Source organism: Pyxicephalus adspersus, chromosome 1 (genome assembly GCF_032062135.1).
Source record: "Pyxicephalus adspersus chromosome 1, UCB_Pads_2.0, whole genome shotgun sequence".
Classification (NCBI taxonomy): domain Eukaryota; kingdom Metazoa; phylum Chordata; class Amphibia; order Anura; family Pyxicephalidae; genus Pyxicephalus; species Pyxicephalus adspersus.
In genome coordinates, this window is record NC_092858.1 from 103714888 (window position 1) to 103742834 (window position 27947).

The 27947-nt window shown below is 38.7% G+C and overlaps 1 protein-coding gene across 1 annotated transcript; it reads right to left on the reverse strand.

The window, feature by feature from the left end:
- Window positions 1-14761: 14761 nt before the first annotated feature.
- Window positions 14762-25058, reverse strand: TMEM222 (transmembrane protein 222). The gene is made up of 7 exons (XM_072422162.1): window positions 24908-25058; window positions 22124-22251; window positions 17709-17793; window positions 17310-17341; window positions 17137-17233; window positions 15436-15563; window positions 14762-15268 (listed from the first exon to the last, which is right to left on the reverse strand). Exons 2-7 carry the CDS (start codon window positions 22213-22215, stop codon window positions 15181-15183), a joined length of 522 nt encoding a protein of 173 aa, XP_072278263.1. The 5' UTR covers window positions 22216-22251; window positions 24908-25058; the 3' UTR covers window positions 14762-15180.
- Between the last annotated feature and the right edge of the window lie 2889 nt (window positions 25059-27947).

The following is a 27947-nucleotide window of genomic DNA, read 5'->3' on the forward strand; positions in this document are numbered from 1 at the left end:
GTTAATTAAAATGGAGTGTTAGGCTGATATTGCAGTTGCATATTGGTCCAGGGAAGGAGAGACCATGGACAGAAGCATGTTGCATTCACATGCTGAATTTCAACATACCATCGGATTCCTAACTGTCTCCTAATTCTTATCAATGTGTCCCAATTTAATAGAAAATATGAATTCGTTGGTGTCAGTGATGGATTGAAGTAACTGTTTCCCCTGTGAATCATTGGTGGTTTGGGGTGAGGTGAAGGGCAAGACGCCAGCAGCCAGTCTCAGAGAGTCCGAATAGGATAATAATTCGATTGTTATTTGGAATACCTGAAAAAAACTGACATTTCTGCTATTGATCTGATTTATTAAAACTCTCCAAAAAGATACACTATAAAGTGAACCTGGGTGATCCAGCAAACCTCGAAAGGCATCTCTCTATTTATCCAACACTATGAAACTATTATAAATGGGCTTGAGACATATTAGCCACTCATTTTGTTATATGCTTTGGTTTAGTTACTACTTTGTATTACTTGCTGTATTGCCCAAAAAAAAAAGCTGTACCTAATATTTTGTTTGTTTTATGTTTAATTGTGTGTTGTTTTCAGAAAAATCCAATAAAAATTGTTTAAAAGATTGCTTGTCAATATTTGGCAAATGTTTTCCATGTCAGTTTTAGATCCCCCAGTTCACCCAGGATAGTCTATCTTCTCCTGTCTTAGAGAGCTTTAATAAACCAGGCTTGTTGTACAAGAATAAAGTCATGGCACCATTCCACATTTGATGGTTCCCAGAGACCCTGTAGAAATGAAAATAGTTCATGAAAAAAAAACATTTCCTCGTGTACTGTAATATGTAGACTTGTTTTGTACATGTACAGTACATTAGCAATGTAACTCCTATGTCCAACCATAGAAAATCTCCTGTTAGTATATTTAGAAACAATCCTTCCTTCTAAAAATATATCTCCAGCCACCTATCACAGCATGCCATACTGTGTATATGATGTTATTTCACTATAGCATAATACCTGTAGTCAAGATTAGTCCAGATTAGAACTAATTGACAATGCATAGCTGTGTAATGGTACAAATATAACAAAAACAGTAAATATCGAAAAGCACATTCAGGTCCTGCTACAAAAGATCAAAACCTTTATGACCACTCTGCAAAGATTGAAGTGATCTGTGGCTAATGCTAAGAAAATTTTGTGATCCCCGAAATCCAACATATTGCATTGTCCAAAATAATTTTCAGTAGCATCTTGAACATGTATTGAACTTTTTTTGTTTTTTTTCTACGTTTGCTGTTACAGCAAGCATATGGTATAGGGGCTTAGGTTTCTGTGATGCTGTATTGGACACCACCATTTGTTGTCTTTTCTTTGTCTGACCTTGGTAGTCATGAACAACAGGGTTTTTATTGAAGTCCTGGTCAGACCTTAAAAAAAAACTGCTTTTGTGCCTGCCTTTTATTGGGCACAGATTTTTTTTTAGAGTTACACTAAAGAAAATGCATCTAATTGCAAGAAATGTTCCTGTTTCAAAAGCCCAGACTTTGCAGTGTGCAGAACACTGAACAATATTTTGTGAGCAGGCCTTTTTTTTTCCCTTTTTTCAAACCTTCTCATCTGTACAGGTCTACATCCTAAGTCCTAAAAGGAACTGACAGTTTAAAACCTCAAAACCAATATTCAAGTCCTCATCTGCATAAAGGCTCCTACCTGTACAATGCTTTGTATACATGATAGATGATTGGAATTCATTAACTGTACTGTAAACCTTGGGAAATTGTGTTTTAAACAAATGACATTACTTTGGAACAACGCCATGAACGATAAAGAGTCTTGGGCAATAAAGAATTAGGAAATAAGGTTTCATTATAGGATATACCAAACTGTAGTACTGCTTCAAACCTCCTCTTCACAGATCTTACAAAAAAGTTATCCAACCTTGGATGTCAAGGATCTCAAAATCTTTCTGCATTTTTAAAAGTTTCGCCACCTTTAGGGACTAGTAAACTGTAATATATACATTTTTCTTCTTGAGTTTACAGTGAAAATACAGGGAGTCCCCTGGGTTAAGGACATCTGACATAGGGACACACAACCCCTAGATACAAATGGGGCTTCCCTGCTCATTCCTGTGCACAATTGAGGATTAAAGAGGGGAGGGGGGTGGTTTGCATGACTTGCAGAAGAAATCTTTTGCTGACGTTGTGGGTGATTTTAGGGGACTGAGCACTTTCTTCAGCCACTTCTAACACTTTAATAACCAAGACAAACTCTCCAGTTGTTTCTTTTTGCATATCAAAGCACAGCTTGATCCAGAAGTTAATGAATGTCTAGGCAATTTTTTTTTTGCTTTGTTTGTGATTAACTCACAGTGAGGAGAGTATACAGTAACTGACACCATGCTGCCTAATAATATGTTGAGACAAACATATGTCCTAATTGCATTTAATAAAATAATGTACCCGTACCGACTTACATACAAATTCAACTTAAGAACAAACCTACAGTGCCTATGTAACCCGGGGTTTACATGTATCTTAAGGCAGGTAGCTTTCTCAGAGGTCCTCATAATCCAGTATCTAGGGTAATCCACCCTCAAAAGTCACATTCCCTATTCATATCTCCTACAACAGGTACAGCAAAGACTTTTCTGGACTCCAGATCTGCTGGGAACATCAATTATTTGACCTTGGACAACAGACACAAGATTCTAGTGGTGCGCATTCCTAAACCGCTATAAGTTTCAGTAGTTGACGGGCCCATTTTTAGGGTAACATCCTGTTTCCAATGTTCCTTTTTTCATACGATTCAGAGAACCCCACCAAAAATGTTCTTTCCTGGTTTAGTTTGGTGGTTGATGGAACCATTATATCAGGACACATCCTGTATTCTAAAGTTCCTCAGACTCAGGGAACTCCACAAAAGTGTCTTTCCTTGTTATCCTGAGGTCCATAAATTCAGTCCTGAGCTTACCTTGGCTGCCCATTTCCACATAAGTTGTGAACTGAAGTTATTGTGATTTACTGTCCTGAACTGCCACCTTTTTTAACACAGCATCCCTGAGGGTTGTCCTACTCATCACACACTTTGTTAGTATTTACACAGCAGTAAAACAGCCTCTGAGACCTATTACATGACCACTTCCCCAACTTGTTCTTTCGTATGGGTATTTGCTGTTCCCCTTCATAGGTGGCAAGTGTAATGACTGGTCAATGACCAGTTGCCCACACAACCAAGCTGTATGAGTTCCTGGTTAAGGCATCTTGATCTTCCCACTATTCTCTCCACTCTTTATCACACTGAAAGCCTAGTGGATATTCTGTGTGTGCTGGGGTTGGTGGTAGAATGTAGAGGGCTGGACTATATTGGTGTATAGTGATTGGCTGCTGTTAGGAGGCACTCTTTGGCCCTACAATCCCAGGCGGTGCCCCACCGCAGGTGGGTGCGCTCGGCCTATTCCCTCTGGCGGCTGCGCTCGCAGTAGCACAGGGGTTTGAGGATTACTGCTCTGAGCATTCCAACATCCTTGTTTCCTTTTGGCTGTGGTTTTCCTCTCTGCATCCTCTGCACTGAGACTGCAGAGCTGAGTGGAATTGTAGCTGTGGAGTTGTGTTTCCTTAAGCAATCCCATGCTGTCATCGGCTGTTGGGGCTTTATAGCCTCTCTGTTTCTAGTCTTCGGTGCCTGTTATAGCGTTAGCTGGGCTAATCTGTGCTAGAGAGATTCTTGAGTGTTTTTTTGTTGCTGACCTTTGTCTGTTACTGACAAGCTACTTGAATTCAGCCTGGACCGACCTTTGCTTGTGCCTTTCCCTTTGTACCTCTTTTGGTGGACTGATCTCCTGACTTCGGCTTGTTTTCTGGTTTCCCTGGTAATTTCTGTACTGTGTATCTGTGGGCTCCTGGTCAGCTGCCGGCCTATCCCTGGACACTATCCCTTGCACACTAAGTCCTGAGGGAAACCAGTCTCCTTAGGCCGAGCGAGGGCTGCTATAGGTTAAGACTGAGGCGTTAAATTGGGGAACTGGTGTCTGGAGAATACTGGTACTAACCAGGTGTCACAGTCCCTTCCGTGACTGAAGTTAGAGGATCTGTCAGACAGGCTGCATGTGAGGTTATCTGACAGTCTCTTTGTTTTTACTTGTTTCTGTGTTGTTGTTTGTAATGACCACTCCCCTTGTATCAGGTGCAACTGGTGCTCATTACTGTTCCTCCATTTAGTCTGGCCTCACACTTCATGCTATGCCGTTGATATTTACTGCCGAGATGTGAAGAGCTGGTGTGTTGTCCTATCCAGAGTTCCTGCTTATATATCTGCTATTAAGATAAGTTGAATTACTTTTGGTGTTTTGGTGTTCTTTTGTTGTTTACTATGCCTCAGGGAGACACTGGGTCTTTCATAAGGGAAGGAACCAGTAGTCTCAAGCCAGTCACTACTCCTAGGGCTATACCACTAGTAGGGCCTAGGTTCCTGTGTATGAGTATTCCCACCATCAGGGGATATTCATACTGTTAGGAGTTAGGGCTAGGTTAGGGTGTCTGCAAGGGGTGAGCTTTCCCTTTTCCCTAGCCGTTGGAGGCCTAGTACTGAGTATAACCTTTCTGTTTCCCTCCCCTCCCTGTTATCCGTGACATTATCAACTGCCAAAAAATGCTATTTTTTGTTTGTTAGTGCAGCTTTGGATCCTATCTCTGCACTGGTCGCACAACTGCAGGGGTTGTCTTTGGAGGTAGCTGACCTCCGCACGACCGTCTCTCACATGCAGAGACCACAGGCAGCTGGTTCTGACAGCAAGAATCAGGCCTGCCCTGAACCCAAGGTGGCGCTCCCAGACTGATTTTCCGGGGCAAGGGACAATTTTATTCGGTTCAGGGAGTCGTGCAAACTTTAGTTTAAACTTTGTCCACATTCTTCGGGGGACGAGAGTCAAAGAGTAGGTATTATCATTTCATTGCTTAAAGGCAACGCTCAGTCTTGGGCTTTTTCGCTGCCGACCGGATCTCAGTCCCTCCGGTTGGTAGATTAATTTTTCAGAGCGCTAGGTCTTATTTATGATGACCCAGATCGGGTTTCCCTGGCCGAGACCAAGTTGCGTGGCTTGCAGCAGGGAAAGCGTTCTACAGAGACCTATTGCTCTGAATTTAGAAGGTGGGCTACGGATACAGAGTGGAATGATCCTGCTCTCCGTAGTCAATTCTGTCATGGGCTATCTGAGAGCCTGAAGGACGCATTGGCGTTTCACGAAAATCTTGGATCATTGGAAGCGGCTATGTCCCTTGCTGTACGTATGGATAGATGCCTGAGGGAGAGATCAAAAGTTCCTCAATCTCAGGACGTACAATCCTATAAGATAGCGCCCTCCTCTGACACGTTGGGTGGAGAGACGCTTGAGGTCATGTCTGGTGACGAACCAGTGCAGTTGGGGGAAGCTACCTCTGGACCTGGGAATAAGAACTTTGGGCATAAGAAGGGACTCTGTTTTTTCTGTGGAAAACGGGGACATTTTGTCAATGTCTGCCCTTATGTTCAGCGCTAAGGTGAAAACAAAAAAAAGGGGTGTGTTTAACCCTCATCTTTCAGTGGGTGGTCCGTGTGGGGAATCAGAGAATTTACTTTTGTCATTTACCGGTAGTACTCGACTTCTCCTGTCTGCTGAGGTGGCGCTAGACTCCAAAACTGTGGGAATTGAAGTGTTTATTGACAGCGGGGCAGGGGTTAACTTAATCGATGGTCAGTTCGTCCGTATGCATAGGTTAACAAGTAGCGCACTAGACAAAAATATCTCGGTGTTTGCAATTGATTCCGCTCTTCTCACGCAGAAATTTTTGTCACAAATGGTGCAGGACATTCGTTTAAAAGTGGGTGATTTTCATCAAGAATCCATCTCGTGCTTTGTGTTGGAGGGTCTGCCTGCTCCGTTGGTGCTAGGGTTACCATGGTTAAGCAAACATATCCCACTATAGATTGGCAAGCGAGACAGATTCTTGATTGGAGTGAATGTTGCATAGACAACTGTCTTAACACATCGCTTTCTGTTGTAACCAATACGGTGTTACCTTCATTTATTTCTGGGTTTCTGACATATTCTCTGAAAGTGGAGACCAGGAGTTACCTCCACATCAGGAATATGATTGCCCCATCAACCTTATTCCTGGAGCTAAGCTGCCTAAGTCTCGGTTGTATAATCTTTCCGAACCCAAAAGAGCGGCCATGTGAGAGTATATCACCGAGAGTTTGGCTAAAGGTCATAGGATAGGGTCGGTCCTGGGTGTCCGGAGGCCACCCGTAGAGGAGGGGGTACTGTCACAGTCCCTTCCGTGACTGAAGTTAGAGGATCTGTCAGACAGGCTGCTTGTGAGGTTATGTGACAGTCTCTTTGTTTTTACTTGTTTCTGTGTTGTTGTTTGTACCACACCCCTTGTATCAGGTGCAGCTGGAGGTCATTACTGCTCCTCCATTTAGTCTGGCCTCACACTTCATGCTATGCGGTTGATATTCACATCTGGGATGTGGAAGAGCTGGTGTGTTGTCCTATCCAGAGTTCCTGCCCATATATCTGCTATTAAGATAAGTTGAATTACTTTTTGTGTTTTGGTGTTCTTTTGTTATTTACTAGGCCTCAGGGAGACACTGTGTCTTTCATAAGGGAAGGAACCAGTAGTCTCAAGCCAGTCACTACTCCTAGGGCTATACAGGGCTAGTAGGGCCTAGGTTCCTGTGTATGAGTATTCCCACCATCAGGGGATATTCATACTGTTAGGAGTTAGGGCTAGGTTAGGGTGTCTGCAAGGGGTAACCTTTCCCTTTTCCCTAGCCAATGGAGGCCTAGTACTGAGTATAACCTTTCTGTTTCCCTCCCCTCCCTGTTATCCGTGACACCAGGGTCTTACATTTTAAAAGGCCATAACACAAATATAAATTCCTTTTCCATCATGGAGGATTTACAGGAGCAAGTCAGACTCCTGAGGGATGCTGTGAACTAACTGGCACAGCAAGTAACCATGCAAAAAGTTCAAGACTTCGCTCCTGATGTGGCAGCTGCCACCCATTCTGAACCCAAAGTTCCATTACCTGAAATATTTTCTGGTGAGCACCACAAGTTTAATAATTTCATGCGTTCCTGTAATTTGTATTTCCGGCTGTGACCATTCTCATCAGGCACAGAGACTCAGAGAGTTGGCCTAGTCATATCCCTTCTCCAGGGGGATTCTCAGACATGGGCTTTTAACCTGCCACAAGGGAATCCAGCCATCCCCTCTGTGGATAACTTTTTCAAAGCCATGGGAATCTTGTATGCGGACCCAGACTTGGCTTCTACTGCTTAAGCAAAACTGCAAAGTCTCCGACAAGATCACAAACGAGCAGAAGAGTACGTTGCTGAGTTCCGCTGCTGGGCTTTCAGTGCCCAATGGAAGTATCCTGCCCTTAGGAGCCAATTCCATTGGGGGCTCTCTGATGCCATTAGGGACGTTCTGGTTAACTATCCCATGCCTGAGACTTTGGCTCAAACGATTATGTTAGCCATTAGGGATTGATCCCTGACTTTGCGAGCGCAGTTTAGAGAAACTGTCTGCTCCAACTGCTTTTGCCAGGGGCAAAAGAACAGTATGTTAAGAACAGTATCGATGACCTGTTTGGCCAGGTTGAAAATGCCCAAATTTTTAATAAACTAGACCATAGGGGGGCTTACAACTTCATCAGAATAAGGCAGGCAGATGAGTGGAAGACTGCATTTAATTCGAGGGATGGGCATTATGAGTACCTGGGTATGCCATTTGGTTTTTGCAATGCCCTTTCAGTCTTGCAGGATTTCATTAATTACATTTTCCATGATTTTCTTGGGAAGTTCGTAGTGGTTTATTTGAATGATATTCTGGTCTTTTCATCCTCTTTGACTCAGCATCGTGCTCATGTTAAGGCGGTCCTCCAGAAACTTAGTGAGAACCATTTGTTTGCCAAACTAGAGAAGTGCATTTTTGAAGTCTAACAAGTCCCTTTTCTGGGTTACATTGTTTCTGATCAGGGCCTGACGATAAACCCAGCCAAGGTCATAGCTGTCCTTATTTGGCCTCAACCTACCAATTTGAAAGCCTTACAGAAGTTCCTAAGTTTTGCTAATTTTTACAGATTTATTAAGAATTACTTAGTCTTGGTTACTCCCCTTACTGATCTGACCCGTAAAGGAGCTATAGGTAAAGACTGCGGCATTAGATTGGGGGACTGGTGTCTGGAGAATACTGGTACTGACCAGGGCCTTACAGCTGCACTGTATTTTGGAGGGGGGGCAATAAAAGTAAATGTGATATTTGCACACCACTGTTATTTTCTTGGGTGGGAGGGGTGGTGCTTGATCCCATCAGTGCTGACTACACCTACAACTTGATCTTTCCTATCCTGGGTTTTGTGGTGCCCAAATCATTCTGGACCACACAATACCCGTTTATTGTTAAGGTGTCAGTGGACCAGTTGCCTTTCCGTACTTTGTTACATGTAATAGGTGTTGGGCATGTGCAAGTAAGTGTATGAAGCAATGCAGCATTGATATTAAAATTTTCCAGGGAGAGGTGGCTGAAGTGGTACACCATATCTTAAACCATTCTCAAAATCTCCAAGCTTAAAAGATGTCTTCCTTTTTCCTAGAATTGACTTCATTGGTGATGGGGGCTCTGGCATTCCTTTCACAGAACACCACCACTAGAAACAGCACCCTTGCTTTATGCTATCTTCAGTGGAGATTTACTATATCAGAGACTGCAAACTAATCTTCCTTGAGGCATGGTGCCACCTACTGGATGGAGCTATCACATTATTCTGCAATATTGACAGATTGCCCTCAACCCTAACCTCCACGAACCTTGCCTGGCTTTATTTTTATTTGCATTTTGCATTTATTTTATTTATTTTTTTTACCTAAGGAAAAGAACATGGAAGTTGTTCCAGTCTTTCCTATCTGTGGATTTCAAACCCTGAGCCAGCACAGCACCAATCCAGAACACAGTATGTATGAAACTCTCTCACTCGCCTTATTTTTCATCATGGTATTAAGAAATCTCTGCCTGTAATAAGGTAACCAGGCAAGCAGTCATAGGGCTCCCAGATTTTCTTGTTGCAAATCTCTATTGATTTTTATAACAGAACTACCACCTATCTACATCCATTGTATCAGCTCAATTCATTGACCATTCAGTTCAAGTTTTGCATGTACAGTTCACTTCGTATTATCCTGTTCTTAACAAAAAGCCTAGGACTAAAATGTGTGAAAAAGAAACAATCCACTGAGTGAATGGTTTTGAGAAATAAAAATTTAATACACAATATTTCATATTTATCTGGCCAAACAAAATAAAGAAAAAGTAATATTTAGTTTTACAGTCATGTGAAAAAGTAATAGCAGTTCAGGAAATCGTTTTTAACATATTTGAACAAGCAAATATATTCTTACATAAAATATGAAGGTAGAAGCCCCAAAAGTCATCTTTGCTGAGAACATACATGAGAGCACATAGCGTACTTGGCAGAGGACCAACCACTGGCATTAAGACAAGGGTTCTCCCTATTGACCCTATAAATTGTCAATACAGATTTATAGGAGTTGGAAAACTGTAAATGGGTAGTCGATAAGTTATTCAATGAGGTGTCAGTTATGACATCAGTATGACTGTAAGATAAAGCTACCTTTACACACACTTCTTTCCTGAAGAAGCTTGAAACTTTGCTCCCTCACATTCTTTTCCCCCTTAGAAGTGTAAGAGCCCCTAAATAGGAGGAGAAACATGGATCTACCCACAACCATAATACCATTGCTCTAGTAGTGGCTATATTCCCTAGGCCTACTAGCCAGGATGCCATCAACAAAGCTATAAACAAAACTATAAGGACATTCAGTCACTGCACCATGTTCTACCAGCACATGATCAGAGCATCACAAAACCAGGGCATCATGTTTCTAGTATTGAGGATGCAATTGATACTTTTGTGTCTCAACTGAAGAAGGCTCAGAAGCTCATCCATATCCTTGCAATATTTTACATATTAACAGTCAGCCGGAATCCTTTTACCTGACCTCATCGGATAGGCTTTGCGCAAACACAAAGCCACACCTGCCTGACCTGTTAAGGCTCCCTTTATCATGCAAGAATATGAGGACACAATGTATTGAACCTACTATTCCCAATCAAAAAAATTGGAGACCTGTGATAGTTCACTTTCTGGACTACTCTTACAGAACTATGATTCAGGCATCCAAACATTTCCTACTGGAATATTATAAGCAAAGTTTTTCCCACTCGGTCACAGAAAAAGGTCCAATTTACTAGTTTATCTTGCAACACTCCACTTTCCAGTGACAGTAAACAACATTCTTTCCAAGATCCTGCAATAGCAGCTGTTGGGTCTAATACTGGGAGGGGAGAGGGAGTTTCCTAACCTCCCAATATTTTTTATGGATATTGACTCACCGCCTTAATGCTTCTATCTATTTTATTCTCCAAACTTTCTGGAGTAGGATAATTGATCAGAGCTTATCAGGAATACATAATTTATGAACCCAAAGTTCCATTACCTGAAATATTTTCTGGTGAGCACCACAAGTTTAATAATTTCATGTGTTCCTGTAATTTGTATTTCCGGCTGTTACCATTCTCATCAGGCACAGAGACTCAGAGAGTTGGCCTAGTCATATCCCTTCTCCTGGGGGATTCTCAGACATGGGCTTTTAACCTGCCACAAGGGAATCCTGTAAGCTCCTGTTAGTGTATTATGTTTGGGTATATAATATTGTCACTTTGTGGGGTTTTGGAAATAAACTAAGGTATGATTGTTGGTGGGGCCTATCTAAATGAGACTGTCTAATAGTCGACTCAAGATCATGTCATTTCCAGACCTAATATACAAAGTGCACCTTTGGTACCTCACATTTCACATTTTAGACTTCAGAGGGCCTTTGTGAATTTTTTTTGTTTACTGAACAAATATGCCATATATTGTAATAAATGCTTGTACATGTTTGAATGTTACTCTATTTGTATTATACTAAAATGTATTAAAATAAAAAAAATAAAAAAACAATGCCTACAGATAAAAGTTATATGCATGAACAAATGATACACGCAAATTACATGGCTTAATAATTCTCATAAACTTTACAGAAAAGCAGATTTGTCATATGTAAAAAGTAGGTACACACCTAAATTTACCAACCTTTCAAATCCATAAAACTAGAATTGTGTTCTAGATTGGGTGCCAGTGAATAAAATCTCCTTAAGTTGTATGCAGGTGTATTTGGAGTCTTATTCAAATCTCATATCTCAGGTGTCTGGTAACTCATATTTATCTGTGCTATTGAGATGTGAGGTGGCATCATGAAAAGACAAAAGGGCCTCTTTGGACCTCAGAAAGAACGTTGTTGCTCTGAATGAATCAGTAATGGTATTTAAGGTCACCAAATTATTTAAAATGAATCATTCCGATGTAAAGAGGTTAACATTTCAAACTGCTAATTTCTCCAATTTAGCCCAGCTGTTTTATGCTAAAAAGTTGTTTTTTTACAATCAGAAAGCAATTGCATCAAATTACTCTTTATGGTAGGTATGCCAAAAAAAGGCTTTATGTGAACAAAAGAACATTGGAGCAAGGCTTCAATTTACTATTGAACATACAAGTAAATACCTGTCCTGGAATAATGTAGGTTGATGAAACAGGTAGTTTGGCCACAGAAACAGTATTCATCCATTCTACTATTCTGCATTAATTCAAGGTATGCATGATGAGAATGTAAGGTCACCTGCCTAAAATGTACATGATAAATAGATCTTTCAACACATTCTTTGATCTGAAATATTCTATTAAATCCAGTAAGTGTGACTTAAAAATGAGAATTGAATGGTCTTGGACTAACCTAGTTACAGCCCTAATTTGAATCCAATTTAAAATGGAGGAGAGGGATTATTAAAAAAAAACTAATAAACACCAACGAATAGTTTATATTAGAGACTTGTGGGCAATATGCAAAATGCCACAAAGTAGGCTTTGATAAAAGGGACATTACTGGCTTCTGAGAACCAAGGTGTACTCCATTACATTTGTTTCTTTTGGTTGAATGGATTATTAAAAAGTGAAACATGTTTGAAGTTTTTTTATCATGGATATGACTTTTATCGGTATGTTTTGCTTGTGTGGATATGTAGACAATTCAACAATTTCTATTTTTTCCATTGTAGTTTTTCACGGGACTAACCATGATAAATACTAAAGGTAAGGTTGTTTTATTAAAGGAGTAAAGGCTGACTACTATAAAATGAATGATTACTGACCTTAGTAAAAAGGTGAAGGTGTGTTCACTTTAATCTTACACAATCATTTGCAAGAATTTATTTTTAAATGTTCCTTGTAAATAATTAGGTATTAAACAGGGATTCACCTTGTTCACTAAACTTTATAAAACATACAATTAGCAATTTTTAATTAGTGTGCTCAATGAACAGTCATTATTCCTACATTAACCCAACAAATAAATAAAAACAAATAAAATAAAACAGTTAATGTCTGCAAATTCAGCAGATTTCTCCCAAAAGGTTCATCAGTATTGCCAATATGCCTATACTTTTGCAAACTTTAAATTACTTTTTTGCAGCTTCCAGATTGGCAACCTGGTCTAGAAAAATTCTCACTTGCTGTATTGGTGACCACTGTCTTATATAGAAAGAGGACATGGCATTGACAGTTTAGAAGGTAGGCTCATAAGTCCTTTGCTCCAATGTAGAAGGAGGAAATAATTCCTAAAGCTCTAACAGCATTATTTGACCATTGTGAATAATGAAGAAAATTCGTTGGAGCAGGTTCTTGTCTAAGCCATTAATCCACCAGAGCTTACACACTTGGCCAGAAAATCCCTAAGCAGCTGGCACTTAATCCTGAAAGACTGACCGTACTTTTAAAAAAACAAATACTTATTCTTACCCCTCCACTGGTTAACACCTTTAGAGATTCATATTTACATTTCTTGTGCAAGGTAGCCATGCCTGCCCATTGGCGTCCCAACAGGTAGCACAACTATATTACAGTAGGGATTCAGAAAAACAAACTGCTGTGTTATATGCATTTTTTTTACTTTTCCCATAGTTAAATTTTAGTTAGAAGCCTTTTAAACCCATCCTTCCTGTGTTTGGTCCCGTTGATGTATATTAGAAGACACCTCTTTACAACCCCCCAACACTTCTATGGCACCTTACAAAAAGTTAGGTGAGAATTTTGTAATATATATATATATTGCCTTTGTATCTAAATATCTATCTAAATGAAATCCAAGCAACTAAAGGACTACATTCAATGAGAAACTGCTTATGCCAATGCAAAAAAATTAAAATTTATTGGCTGATTTTCAAAAAAAAAACAAAAAAAACAGGAACACACTACAATATTGAAAGTAGGGAAACTAGACTTGTTTCATACAACAGGACACACTACATATATCAGACCAATACTACATTACACAAATGTATTTTAATGCATGCAAAGCTGTATGTAAGACATAGAACAAGGTTGGTACTTGGTTACAAGGTACTGGAACAATAGAAAGAATTCCTGTATCTATAATGCAGTTTTGGTCTGCCGGTGCAGTTCATAGTTATTGCAGTTGTATTTCTGTGCTGAACTGGGACCTTTGACACAGATTCTTTTCACTTAAATAAAAGTTTTAATCTTTTATCGTGTTTTCTTTTATACAATCAAATCTAGATTACTTTAGAATAGTGTTAAGATAATAATACACACTTCTAAGTAAACTTTATTTGTACATAGAGGCAGCCATATTTGTTTGTTCATTACATATTAGTACTTTTGTTTGCAGTAGCACTGCATAATGGTTGCATCTTAAGGAAGGTATAAATTAAATCTAATAATGCATTGGGCATCACAAATCTTCAAGTGGATGATAAACCATAATAAGCAAAAGATATATCTGATCATGGGGGAAGAGTTTCTGTTTTGTTGCATTATCAAATAAATTGGACCCGACGTACAAAAATATGGATCATTTTAAATGCATCCTTTGGAGTACAACACAAAAACTTCTCATTTACAAAGTTTGAAGAATTTCAAATAGTGTACAAATATAGTGTACAAATATACAGTCTCATACTTAATAAAAACGTCTTTTATTGCAAGTTACACTCAACTTAGCTTGGGGCCCATGTGGATTTAATATCTTACAAAAAAACAGTGTATGTAGGTTCTCAAAATTCACTTCACTCAAATCTTTCATTGGGTGCAGGGGAAGCGGAGCAGAGTGAATACAGACATTTGTTCAGGTTCACATTTTGCTTTATTGCACCATCATGATTTCAATGTTACCCTTCTTGTATATTTTCCTAAGCTTATGCTAGTATTTTTTTTAACTATTGTCAGGAAGCCTGTCCCATGTGGACATTTTCATCTTCCTCTTTTTCTCCTTACATTTTGTTTTCCTCTTTCCATTTTGTGTGCCTTCAGAACTTTGCTACACAGTTGTGCCCTGATCATTCTGCCTGCCAGCCACAAACATTTACTTTTACTAATGGGTACTAAAGCAAATGAACTTCCTAGTTAATTTTTATGTTTACTTTGCATACATGTTTATGGTTGGATTTATTTCACTTGTAGTGTTCTCTTTATCTTTATTACCTTTTTCTGATTTGTGCTGTATTGTGTTTTGAATAATATCGTAATCATTTATCCTATTTAAAAAATTATATTATAAGTGCTAAACAGAATGCTTTAAGTCTTGAGGAGAACCAAAACATTTCATTTTTATTATATATGTGTGCACATATCGACAAATACATAAAGTGATCATACCAATAATAAAAAGAAAAAAAATCAATGACATGAAATCAGATTCCATATTGTATATACAGTTTTACTGTGCTTATGAATGAATCCTTGACACTATTATTGTTTGGCTATATGACAGAAGGGCCAGGATCTCATAATAGATTAGCTAAGGTAGTAGAGCTTTACCAAAACATTCCCTGTGAAGCCAGTTTTGAAAAATATGACATGGGAACATGCAAGTATGACTGAGAATTAATGTTGGTAAAGAATTCCTGCAACGTGACAATACTGTCCTCTTTTCCATTTCTCCCACAATTGCAACAAGTGGTCAGAGTCACGCTGGTTGATAATGGTTGGAAAGTTCATTATAAATTTCACCGCAAATTTAAGGTGAGAACAATAGTGACAATTGCCCCTATCAACAAGAGGAAAGGGACCCAGGTCTTCAGGAAGCCTCCGATACTGCATAAAGTACAGAAAATGTTCAAAAATAACTATAATAATGTATATATATTTACATCTATAATAAAAAAGAAAAGTAAACTATACACATTCACTTCTCAGAGACCATCAATCTATATATACACAGATAATTATAAAAAGACTAAAGATGTAAAAGACCAACTCACCTAACGTATTTACTGTAAAACAAGCTCAGAATACAAAGTTTCACCATATTCCAGTTTGTGTTATTGTACTTCATAAGGTTTAATGCCATAGCCACATGGGAATGACAGTTATCACAGCACAAATTGTGCTAGAATATAAAAGAGAAAGACATTTACATACAGAATGTGAATACAGATCTACAAAAAGTATAATATATTACTAATATATATATATATATATATATATATATATATATATATATATATATATATATATATATATATATACTCCTGCTAGCTTTAGAGAGGGTCTTAAAGCTGAAGGTCAGGCAAACAGAGATAAAATACATTAGTGTAGAATACATGCAGTATTCTCCTCAGAATTGTTTTATGGGTGGGAATAAGTTGTAGGCGGTGGCGGCCCCTGGTATTGTGAACCAAATTTTCAGTAACCACCCAAAAACAGCGGGGTGGTTACTAAAAAGTGATGGGTTTTCCACCTAGGGGCTGGGGAGAACATTGCATGTACATTCATGGCGAAAATATTGGCACCCTTGCATTTATGTCAGAAAATTGTTGCAATTACAAATGCTTTGGTATTGTCATGTTTAGTTCTTTTGTTGGAACTGGAAGAACACAGAAAAGCAGAGAAAAACAAAGAAAAATTAGAGACATTCCACACAAAATGTCAAAAAATGTCCTGTACAAAATGATTGGCACCCTAAACTTCCAGTACCTTAATCAGCAAAGGAACGCAGAGTACATTCTCACAGAAAGCTTCCACTGTCCTCTGGACAGATGAGACAAAAATACAGCTTTTGGTAACACACATCATTTCACTGTTTACAGAAAACAAAAAAAAGCCTTCAAAGAAAAGAACACGGTCCCTACAGTCAAACATGTTCACTGATAGACTTGACTGCATGGTAATATAAAATCTGAAAACTACAAGAGAATTCTGGGGCACGATGTAGGGCCCAGTCTCAAAAAGCTGGGTGTCAGTTGGAGGTTGTGAGTCTTACACTAGGACCAATGACCCAAAGCATACTTCAAAAGACAAAGCGCTGAAGAGTTCTGAAGTGGCCAGCAATGAGTCCAGATCAGAGCACCCGTGGAGAGATTTAAAACAACAGTTGGGAGAAGAAACCCTTCAAATCTGAGAGACCTGGAGCAGCTGGCAAAGGAAGAGTGGTCCAAAATTCCAGTAGATAGATTTAAAAGACTTTTTAAAGAATTGATTGTTACAGAAAGTGATTTCTTCCAAGGGGTGCACTACCAAGTATTAAGTTGATGGTGCCAGTCCAATTGTGTCCAGGCCATTTTTGACGTTTTGTGTGAAATGTGTTCCTTGTTTGGAAAGTTTTTCTTCTTTGCATGTTTGTGTTCTTCCAGTGCCAACAAAAGAGATAAACATGAAAATACCAAAACATTTGTAATTGCAACAAATTTCTGAGCGAAGTACATTTTATGACATAAATGCAAGGGTGCCGATATTTTTGGCCATGACTGTAAAAGGATTTGTAACTCTAGCTGGTCTTGATATTTACAAATCTCTGCCAGCCAGAAAAGACAAGTTTGTGACTGGACCTTTTTCCTCTTCAGTTACATCCCTTTTATTTCTACTTTCTTAACATGTTGGTTGTCATTACATGAACTACTAGCTCTTACTAACTCATACTAGCTTCCCTTTTGCATATTCTTTTAGCTTGAAAAAGAACTCACCATTCGATGTTTATACTCCTCAGATGCCTCATGAACAGCTGTGTCCCATGAATTAGGACCACTGGCATAGACAAGATTGGGATCTAATTGCCAGTATCTAAAAACATGAAGATTTGTGTAAAATTATAACGTACAAACTAGCAAATCTTGTTACTACAAAAGAAGCCACTTACTTGACTGGTTTCCCAAATGCCATACAATCTTCCTACAAATAAAGATTTGATATAAGAATCAACACAACATATCATAGTTATATAATTGCTATACAATATAAATATACATTATATATAATATAATATTGTTATATGACCAGTCAAGATTATTAGTATCTCCTATAACTAAAATAGCATCTGCTACCATGAAAAAGAAAGCCTCCATCTAGTAGCGATCATTTTGTGGGTTTAGTTTGTTTCTGTATTCCTAGCCATAAGCATTCTCTGAGGAGTGTTTATTTACTGTAAGTATATGCCGCCATGACTATGCTTTAAAATTGAATGCATTATACATTTTAATGGAATTTAATGCCAAAGTTGGCCATTATGAATTAGAACACCTACAACACATGTACTTACAGACACAAAATAAGGTCCGGCAAAGTCGCGGATTACACCAGATGATGTGCAGATTCCCATGTGACCAATGAATGGAAATAACCATCTAAAATGAAAAAGATTGATATTGTATATCTAAACCAAAGTATTTTGCTTTTAATGCTTGCTTCTATGACAACCCAGCGTTCACTCCAGTGATCAGTACAGTGTACACTTAAGTGAACACGTGCCTAAAATATGCACAGTTAAGCACTAATTCTAAACAAGTAGTAAAACCACTTTAAAATTAAAGTTATACTTACAGGTAACTCTAATTTTAGGAGTTATCCATGACAGCACAGGAGAGGTATACACATCTAACAGTACCAGGAAATTAATCACCAAAAACACTTTCAAAAGAAGTTCTTCTGCCAAATTGGTTAGTAGACAAAGAGAAGTGAAGAAATACAACAGCAAAAAGAACACAGAGGGGGGAATTCTGCAGTCCTAGAGGATTCCTTAAAGTCATCTTTGAATTTCTATACAGTCATAAAAAACAGAACAAAGTATTAGCAAAAGCGTACCAGATAAGATAGAAAGAACTCTTCTCCTACAGAGTGGACCATGAGTATTACATATATGGCGGACCCAGATATAAGCCTTTTGAAATAATATTAAAACAAAAATCCCCTAAACTGCAACAAAAGTCTATGTAATACTGGAGTACACAAAAAACACTTAACCACCTCTGACTGGTTGTGCACACAGAACTGACTCACAAAAAGAAACTACACCTCAAAAGAAACTTCACCTCAACTTCACATCAATGACAGGTAAAGCGAATATTATCTTGTTATAGAGGTAATAGGAAAGGGTTAGGACTACAAATTAACAGTCAGTTCCTAAAGGTGATGTTTTGGAAGAAAGAGATGGCCAAGCATAAGGATCTGAGCAACAAGGGTCAAAGTCTCTGAACATGCTTTCTAGACCCAGAAGGCAGACTCTTTGCAAAAAAAAAAAGCCAGACTGGAATATGTTAAAATGTATACTGGCAAGTCACAACGCCTCTGTTCTTTGGACATATGAGACAAAACTGCTCTCTGGCGAGTCACATCAGCTCCACTAACAACATTTGTCCACCAACAAAAAATAAGCTTTCAAAAAAAAAGTACACAATCAATCTGAAACATGGACTACAGTAAAATACTAGACTATTCTGAAGTAGCTCCTCTATTAGCCCTGGTTTGAATCCTATCATTTGCAGCCTTCAGGTGGCATCCCTCAAAACTGAGTCAGCTGAAACAGTTTGCTCAGGAAGAGGGGCCAGACTAACAGTGGGCAGGTACAGAAGTCTCATTCGGAGCAAACAGTATCTCTTGTTTGATGTGACTACTCCTTAAGGCTGTGCAACAAAATATTGGGTTAAGGGTTCCATCATTTGTTTATGCCATTTTCATTGTGTTCTTACTTGAAATATTCTGTTGAATTAAAAGCAAAGACTAAATTTTATTAATTATGAAAAATTGATGGGTGCCAATTACTTTAGGGATACAGTGGGGATTCTACTTTTGTCACGGAGGGGGACCAACAAATTTGTCCACGTTTGCATTTTCAATAATATTAAGGCGAAACTGAAGTGATAACATGTCTAAGAATCTTTATAGCCGTTCTAGGCTCTGAATTTCAATGTTTAAAGAGTATTTAAGGAATTTATTTAGTCTTTATATAGTCTTGAGCATAGTCTGCATATGGGAGATAAATATGTAGAATTCCTGCACATCTACTAAATAAAATTCTTTAAGTTTTAAGAACAAACTAGAACATAAAGTGCCACTATAAAGTGCTGACTTGGGTCTGAGCTGCGGTGAATATATACATCAACACTTCATACAGTATAATAGCAGCCTCACATTTTACATGTTTGAAAAACACCAATAAGATGTATTTATTTATACAAGACAACCTGCACTGTGAATGTATCCTATATATTTACAGTAAGAGATGCAACCTGCTCAGTACTGCCTGGTTTTTAGGCATTTTTTTATGGTTTAAGTTTAAAAACACAAAGAAAACAAGCAAATCTGCAGCACTCTCAAACTATAATATTATCACAAGCTTTGTACTTTGTGCTATATTTAAATTAGCTAGGGACCCTTCATCCCACTGGTGTCCAGGAACAGCAGCCTCATAAAGGACACACACGCAGGATCAGATACCCGGAGCTGTCTTATAAACGGGTGAGTGTCTTATTTTAATTATTTTTTTAAAAATCGGGGGTGGCTTACCTAATGGGGATGTCCTAAAATCGGGGAAACACGGTAGGTAGGGTTCTGGTCTTACCGAGAACATAAATTAAGTACTTTAAGAAAATTCAGGACATAGCTGGACATAGCCTGTAGCAGTAGCAGCCAGTAATAGTATTGTCCACAGTAGGCAGACAAGATCGTTTACATTCACAACATTTTTATTATTGTCCAGTATTGTCCAGTACGCAGCACTTTACAAAGTCCATAGTCATATCACTAGCTGTCCCTCAAAAGGACTCACAATCTAATGTCGCTACCATAGTCATTACCACAGTCTAAGGTCAATTAAGGGGAGGCCATTCTGCATATTTTTGCAATGTTGGAAGAAATCTGAGTACCCAGGGGAAACCCATTCAAACACAGGAGAATCTGCAAACTCCATGCAGATAGTGTCCTGGACAGTAGTCGAACCTGGGACCCAGCGCTGCAAAGGCCAGGAATGCTAACCTCTGAGCCACTGTGCTTCTGTCACAACATAATACGACTTGCACAAGGACAAGCAAAACACCAAACCCTAACCAAATGCCCTAAAACTCTGCCACAAAATAGACTCGGAAACAATTTACACATGAAGCAATGTAAGAGGTTTAACAGTCAAAGCTTTAAACAGATTGTTCTTTAAATAATATCCAATACAGGTATGCATTGAATGAGAACCAGGATGTATTACTGATCCAAATAATTCCAATAAAGTACATTACTATACAATAATATTTGCATGAAGTTTCTTTAAGGCTATGCATAAGAAACTATTTTACATTTTCAAAAAAGAACATTGCATAATGTGATCACATCCTAAAAAAGCTGCCTCATGTACTAAGAACTAGATTGTAAAATAATTCATGTTAGTAACTGAACAATGTATCATTAAACCTACAAATCACATGCACCGGTAGTACTGCCTCAGGAATCAATATATACATATTGTCAAAATGAGTTTGTTTACATGATTCCATTTCATGTATCTGATTGATGAGAATTAAAAAAAACTATTGTGGTGGCAACACTGCAGAGCCCAGAAGAACCACTAGATCATTGTCATAAAGTTTTCATCCCTTCTGGCAATAAAACAATAGTCAGTCTGCTCTCAGCTACCCAAACCATGCCATGTAGTCCCTGCTGAAATAGGGATTACCTTCAGACACCTTTTATATTTAGACAGTTCTCTACAGTCTACTACAGCCACAATCACCATGATTAAAATTAAACAACAGTTTAAACCCACCTTCTGCACTAACAGCAGATAAGCCCAAGACATGCTTTTTCTGCATGTTTATCAATGGCTCATACAGAACCCTGAGAGAGTGCAGCTTGTTCAACCAGGTCAGTACAACCCACAAACCCACAAACATTCAGGTAGATAGCCTGGGATCTACTCTTTAGGTTAGGCAGGAGATTGTGTAGATACCTCTCTTATAACACTCTAAAGGAAGTTCAGTCAGATCTACCTGTAATCAGATAACCTTAGAAAGTACCTTACCACATTTTATTATTATTACACAGTATTTATATAGCGCCATCATATTACGCAGCGCTGTACAAAGTCCATAGTCGTGTCACTAACTGTCCCTCAAAGGAGCTCACAATCTAATGTCCCTACCATAGTCATATGTCATCTAAGGTCATTTATGAGGGGAAGCCAACTAACCTTACTGCAAGTTTTAAGGATGTGGGAAGAAACTGGAGTACCAGGAGGAAACCCACGCAGACACGGGGAGAACCTGCAAACTACATGCAGATAGTGTCCGGGCCGAGATTCGAACCTGAGACCTAGTGCTGCCAAGGCAAGTGTGCTACCTCTGAGCCCTGTGTCTGCGTGGGTTTCCTCTGGGCAAAGGCAAGAGTGCTACCTCTGAGCCACCATGCTGCCCGCATTTGCAGTCTTTAAAAGTAGCTGAGTGCCAATTAATTTACATAGACCAAAGCTTGCCATCCAGCAAACAACCTTTGCTTTCCTCCTATATTTTGCTCTGAACAGAAATGCAATAGTAAAAAAATACTAAAATAAAAAAAGGAAACCTAATCAAGAGGAAAACTTTAAGTAGACTATGGCATTTTCTAAGAAGTAAAAAAAAAACAATAAATATTGCTGTAGATTGGCACTGATTGATCTGTAAGCATTATCTTTAACAAAGTTCTACATGTTCTTACGTTAACACTGGGATAGGTGTCCACACAATACAGTGAGGGAAACGGCTTCGCTCTGGGTCTGGCTTCATTTTCTCTTCCACCACTTCCGCCATCCACGGGCAACAGAAAACAGAACAGCTACTTTTCAACTGTAAACAAAAGCAGAAAAGCATGTTCAGGTTTGATAGGGGGTCCTTTTGTGAATACAACAATGGACAAGGCTGTAGCTCCTGGTGGTCATTAAGGATATACCAATGAATCTCCAAACAGAGCAACTGTTATGATCTGAATCGTAAATGCCTTGTCTCATTCACATTTCTTGCATTATCTGAAAACTAGAGGCTTTTTAAGTAAATCTAATAAATCTGTGCCACTTTGCCATTCTAATAAAATGTCACTAACATTAAGAAAGGGTGAATGCACATATGAGGCATTTAAAAACCAGTTTTAGCCAATACAGTTTCATGCTAAGCATTATGTGAAAAAGTCACGACTGACAGTAACATAAAAGTATTTATATGGCAGTCAAAAAAACAAGCGGTCAGGGAGAAATTTCTATTTTTCTTCTTGAACTGTGCACAGTAACACATCTTCACCACTAGATGTCCCCAGTCATCTGGGTTTATTAACCACCTGGGCGTTACACTGATGTCTAGATTTCTGTACCAAAAGCGTTACACAGTTTTTCATGAATTTTTTTTTTTACATTTTAGACCTGTAAATTACAGAAATATGTCAGAACAAGGGTCTAGTAGATATCATGAATATAAAAAAAAGTTTGAAACACACAATCGTAAAAAAAAAAAAGGACTTTTTAATAAAATCCTATCCTATTTTTTTTTGCATAGAAATTTTTGTTTATATTGTGGGCTTGTAATTCTTAGGATTAACTCCCAGGTATGATACTTATCATTATTTATTATATTAAAATCATAAATTATAATATAATACATAAATATAAATAATAATTTAAAACAATAATGAAATAATAGACAACAATGTAATCTAAAAATAAAATTAAAAATGTACTTTTATTTGTATTTCATGTTGTGTGGTGTTTTTGTACTATAAAAACCATTTAAAAGCAGATTACATTGTAATCTGCTTTTAAATTTCCCTCCCTGACACACCCCCATACATCACCAATCACATCACCCGGAAGATGACTCATCCTCCGGGTGATGTGAGGGGGGGGGGGGATTTCCCTGCCCAGCTCACACAGACAGAGACGCTGCTGCTGCTCGTATCTCCAGAGAGATGCACAGCACAATGCAGGATTTCTGCATTGTGCTTGACATCTCACTGCAGATGCCAGCAGCAAAAGCAAATCTTTTATTGCTGCAAGAGGAGCTGCGGACACTGGGTAAGTATTTCCTTTCAGTTGTAATCCGATTGTCATACAATGTATGACAATCGGATTGCAATATAACATTTGTTTACATTTAACCACCTGGTAAGAAAAACTTGGGGTTAACGATAATTGCAAAAGTTTTTACCCCGAACATGCTCGGGCTTAACGGCCAGGTGGTTAACGCCCCATGCCCCTCAACACAGAAGACTGAGGACACACTATGAATGTCAGGCATCAACTTTCCAAAGTAAGGCTCCAAACACATGTGCAATGGTTCTCATCTGATAATCGTCTCAGGGCTGATATCGGATGAGAATCTTGCGTGTGTACACTGCTCGTTGCCAATCGTCCGAATGACCGTCCTGGCGAGTCCACGGACGAGGAACGATCATAATGAAAGTGAAGGGGACAGTACAACAGTGCTGTATGTGCAGAGCTCTTTCATAAATTGGGCAGTCCTTTGTCATTGGAAAAGATTGTGAAAGATCCTTTCCAACAACAATTATTACACGTGTGTACATAGCCAAGAGTCACTTAGTTACTCAGAAACATGGTTATCTGTTTGCTCTGCACTTTGTTTAGCGTCAGGAGGGAAGCAAAATGTCAGCAATTCCAGGTATAGGTGGTTACATAACTGACTCCATCTTCCCCATGTACCTGAAGTCCTGTGATTGCTTCATTGCTGATAGGAAATCTATAACCTTGTGTAAGCTCTGCAAGTTGGTTTTAGGCGTACACATGGCTTCCTTTCATTACCCCAGAAAATATACTAAACAGCACAGAATGAAGAAATGGTAAGAAGTGTTCGTGGTGACATAAACATTTTACTTTACTGCATGCAACACTTTGAAGAGAGTTCAGCAATAAGAGGCCCTGTTAAGGTAGACCTAACATTATATAAAAAGAGTGACCAACCCTTTATTATATAATGTACACATTTTTATTATTATTTTTTCGGTAAAGACTAAACACTTTCTGTGTGCCATACACCACATATCCCAGGAGGCTGCTCTGTTCATGCCTAGAATGTAAAATAAATCTCAGCATGCACTGACAGCCACAATTTAATTTTTTAGGAAGGAGCAGGACCGACTGAGCTGTGTTTGTGGAGGGATTGAAGGCTTTTCTTTGTTTTGTCACCTACACCTGCTAATGAACAGGAGCCCTGACAGGAAGTACTCTGCTAGGTGCCTTCTCTTGTGACACACAGATATTGTATCCTGGTGAGTGTATGGGGAATATTATCATATTTGCTACATACATTCCTGTATAATAATGAACAGATCAGAAAGTGCTGAGACCTGCAGTCAGCCATGATCAGCACACTATCCAGCCATAGACACAGCAGGCAATGATGAAGCGTCACGGCCAGCAGCACAACGTGGAAATAGCCGGGACATTGGCGCTGCCCCGTGCAGACTTTGACAAATACTATATGAGATTTTACGCCTTACCTGGAATAAGGAAGCAGTTCAGTTGTCCTCCATGTTTATCTCTGGAAGGAGGAGGAGCACGGCTACTAGCGTAGACTGAAACCCGAAGCTGCTGGGACAACTTCCGGGAGAAACCATTCGGAAGGAAGAGGGGGAGACAGATAGTGCGCCCTCGGATGAAGTTGTGTGGTATGGTCCATCGTAGACCAAGTCTCCTTGGGGTGTATGAGACAGGAGAGGAGTCTGCAGAGAGAGTTGGGTTTATTGTGCCTGCTCGGAGATGTGCTAACATGGCCCCTGCAAGTCTGTGTAATATTAAACATAAAGCTGTGGTGTGGGTCTATTTTCAGTCTGCCCCCTCTTCAAATAACGCTAAAGTTCCTGAAAAAAGCTGTGCTTGTGATAGAATAAATAAATCCTTACCTTTCCTTTTTTCTCACTAAACACTTTTCTATACTATAAATCCATCATTAAAATGTCAAGAAATACCTAAAGTCATTCTGCTGCAGCAATGCCACCATCTTTGTCCAGTGTTCTTCCAGATTCAGGGTCTTTGCTGATTGGTTGGGTCAGAATGGCGCAACTATCACACGTGTGTGCAGGCACCGAAGCATGCCAAGAACATATGCAACGCATGTGCAACCCATTGTATCTTCTAAAGAAGACTGAATAGGCAGGAAAATGTTTTACAGAAGACATACAGTGAGAGCTGCCTGTTTGTATTTTTTCTTGTCAATAGCATCATGCTACCACGCGCACTGCAGTCCGTGCCATATTGCCTGAATGATCATTGTAGGACATAGAGGAGGGGTGGAGGAGCCAATGAGCATTGCGGACAAACACAGCACTTCAACAGATCTCGAAAAATCTGTTTTGTAAGAGGCTTGGCCAGCACATTGCCGTATAACACATGACAACCGCACTTTCTTATGGTGGGAATGAGGCCGCAATCTGCTGGCCAGATTGTTATTTGTTTTTTGCAATAGCTGGATAACAATCATTTCTCAGGGCTGTTGGATAAGCAGGGAAACATATTCAACCTCACAGAACAAGTCTAGCTAAATGTGATACTACTTTTTGTACCATGATCTGTAAAAACAGGAATCTTCTTAGACAGTTTTGCAAATTTTCCATCATATCATGTCAATGCTGAAGTGGAGTAAATTGTGTCATAGGCAATCTAATTTATTGTTACATTTACAAACAAGTAGGGACTGTTGTTGGCCATAAAAGATTTTTTCACGTACACTACACAATTTGTTAAAAAACATTTGACGTGAAGAAGAAATAAGGCAAGAAAAGCTGGGATTTAAAGGCAAAATATTTGTGAAGTATATTGTTGGTAAGTTATATTATCAGTCATATATTATACATAAAGTACACATAATATTTTTGTGAAATAATTTGTTAGTAAGTTTTATTGTAAATCATATACCTTACAAGTAGTACATAAATCATAGGAAACAAATTATCGAAAAAGGTCCCATCCCCTATACAGAACTATAAAAAGGGGAATAAGTGGGACTGGCATTCTAGACAGAGATATTCCCTAATGGAGAAACTTTGCAATCATGAAAATAATGGTGTAATGTCGCGATGCGTTTCGCCTGTATCAGCTTCTTCAACTGACTTGTAAGCCACAGAAGGTAACTGTGTGTGAAGATAACATATATATGGAATTTTTAGATACAGTGCTAATAAATACAATTCATATATAAATATAAAAATTGTGACATAAAGTTATTTGTAAACTAATGATCCATGTCTGAGGAATAATGATAGTCAAAACATGATTTAGTAGTATCATAGAGATAAATTCAATACATATGGAGATATGAATATTATGTTATTGAAATAATAGTAATGCAAATAAAATAATAATAAAGTAAGATTGTAAACTATATCTATTTAACTTGTTCAAAAGTAATGGTAAATAACAGGCATATGATATTATAAAGGGATTATACAACAAGCTATATGTAATTCATATAACAATGGCTCAGATAACTATAATTAGATAGATAAACTATAGTAATTGGTGCTTGGATGATATTTTGCACCCGCAGGAATATTCAAAACGAGGAGTATAGTCATCACTGGTATCATATTTAGTTATAATATGTTACACCCATAAAGCAATATATTGATTTTAACACAAAGAAACTGATTGACATCAAGAATCATGGTAGAGTAAGGTTTGAACAGTACTTGCATAGTGTTCAAAGTAGTAATAAAGTTTACAAAACAATAATAATTGATATAAATATAGGTTGATACAAGGTTACTCACAGTTTGAGGTATATGGAATATCTTGGTACTGGGATCAGACCGATAAGTGATATTTGTATTCAAATCTATTGGTGGACTGAGGAGAGAATATGAAATGGTAAGCTAATTGATAAAGGTACCATGGAGTTTGGACAAAAAATGAAGCACAAAAAATTAGTTGGGCTGATATGATAGTAAATATGCCTACCTTTTGAGTGAATGAGTGTATGAATAGTTGATGCAGAAGGCCTTTTTTTTTTTTTTTATCGAACCTCGCGTAGACGTGATCCACTAAACAAAAACCCTGTGCTGGAAAAAAAAAAGTGATAGTGCAAAAACACCCCACAAAAAATGTGCACTGGAGTACTATTGCGATCCCTCCTCTAAAGAGGAAGGGCCACCCAGATTCCCCAGACCCTCCAGGGCAAAAAGCTCCTGACAGTGGCTGATAGTAAGGCCATCCAGCCGAAGCTGGAATGGGCCTTTTAGCCTGTATGACCGAAGTCAGACAGGTTCTGTTCTCTATGGGACGGCCTAAGCAATCCAAACAGATACTAGGCTGGGAGCTTTTCCGAAGAGAGACTCCAGTAAGGGAGAGTACATAAAGCCAAGGCACTTCCCAAGACTTCTGGGCTAGCCCATTAGGGAATAGCACCCTCCATCAAAAGTGGCACACAAAAACCACACCAGTGACAGTGACATAACAAAAAATACATAAAAAATAAGTGCTCAGTGCATAACTGTCATGGATTATGGGGAGGGGGGGGGGAAGGTTCACCAGAATGAACACATA